The sequence below is a fragment of the Ovis aries genome, chromosome 15 (assembly GCF_016772045.2).
Source record: "Ovis aries strain OAR_USU_Benz2616 breed Rambouillet chromosome 15, ARS-UI_Ramb_v3.0, whole genome shotgun sequence".
Classification (NCBI taxonomy): Eukaryota; Metazoa; Chordata; class Mammalia; order Artiodactyla; family Bovidae; genus Ovis; species Ovis aries.
In genome coordinates this window covers 48,504,933-48,506,173 of record NC_056068.1, presented here as the reverse complement: position 1 = coordinate 48,506,173, position 1,241 = coordinate 48,504,933, and the positions used below count along the sequence as shown (strand labels likewise).

The window sequence follows — 1,241 nt, the reverse complement described above, 5'->3', positions numbered from 1 at the left end:
ACAGCATGTTAATAGTTCTGCATCTGAGGAGAAGGGAAAGTCGTTATGGTTATAAAAGTGGATGTTTAAAAAAAAAGTGGATGTTTTTCTTAACTGACGACATTGAGTAATGAAATAAAGAAAAACAAAGCAAAACTGTGAGGGTAAATCTAGGAGTGATTATAGGACAGGCTGAAGTTTTGTTTTGTTTTGTTTTGTTTTGACACAGGTGCTGATCTTCTCATTTGTTCCCCTTCTGGAGTGTGATTGTAAATCCAGATTGTGGTTTAACAGTAAGCCCTATGGCAACTGCAAACTCCAGCAATATCCTGTCCTCCACCTTCTATCTCACAGGTATCCCTGGATATGAGGAATTTCACCACTGGATTTCCATTCCATTCTGTCTCCTCTACCTTGTTGGAATCATGGGTAACTGTACTATCCTACATATTGTCCAGACAGACCCCAGGCTCCATGAGCCCATGTATTACTTCTTGGCCATGCTTTCTCTCACTGACATGGGCATGTCCTTGCCCACAATGATATCACTCTTCAGGGTGCTGTGGTCCATATCCAGGGAGATCCAGTTCAACACTTGTGTAGTCCAAATGTTTTTCATTCACACTTTCTCCTTCACTGAGTCATCTGTGCTCTTGGCCATGGCCCTTGACCGATATGTGGCCATCTGCCACCCCCTAAGATACGCTACCATTCTCACTCCAACACTCATCACGAAAATTGGCATTGCAGCCCTGCTTAGAAGTGCCCTTCCTGTGATTCCACTTCTGGCCTGGCTGGCCTTCTTTCCCTTCTGCCACTCTCACATCCTTTCTCATTCTTACTGTCTGCACCAGGACGTGATCCGCCTTGCTTGTGCTGACACTAAGTTTAATGTTATATATGGGTTAGTTCTGATCACTTTGCTGTGGGGAATGGACTCTTTGGGTATTTTTGTGTCTTATGTTTTCATCCTTCACTCAGTATTAAAAATTTCATCTCAGGAGGGGAGATTTAAGGCCCTCAACACATGTGCATCTCACATCTGTGCTGTACTTATTCTTTATGTGCCTATGATTGGGCTCTCTATTGTCCATCGTTTTGCCAAACACTCATCCCCCCTCATCCACATCTTCATGGCTCATATCTACCTGCTAGTTCCACCTGTGCTCAACCCAATCATCTATAGTGTGAAGAACAAGCAGATCCGCCAAGGAATTCTCCACCTGCTTTTCCCCCTAAGAATCAGTTCTTCTGTGATGTAG

General features: G+C 43.8%; 1 protein-coding gene across 1 annotated transcript; it reads left to right on the top strand.

Moving 5' to 3' along the window:
* Positions 1–206: 206 nt before the first annotated feature.
* Positions 207–1,241, top strand: LOC101111391 (olfactory receptor 51L1-like). Its single transcript, XM_015100796.4, has one exon. It carries the CDS (start codon positions 282–284, stop codon positions 1,239–1,241), a length of 960 nt encoding a protein of 319 aa, XP_014956282.3. The 5' UTR covers positions 207–281.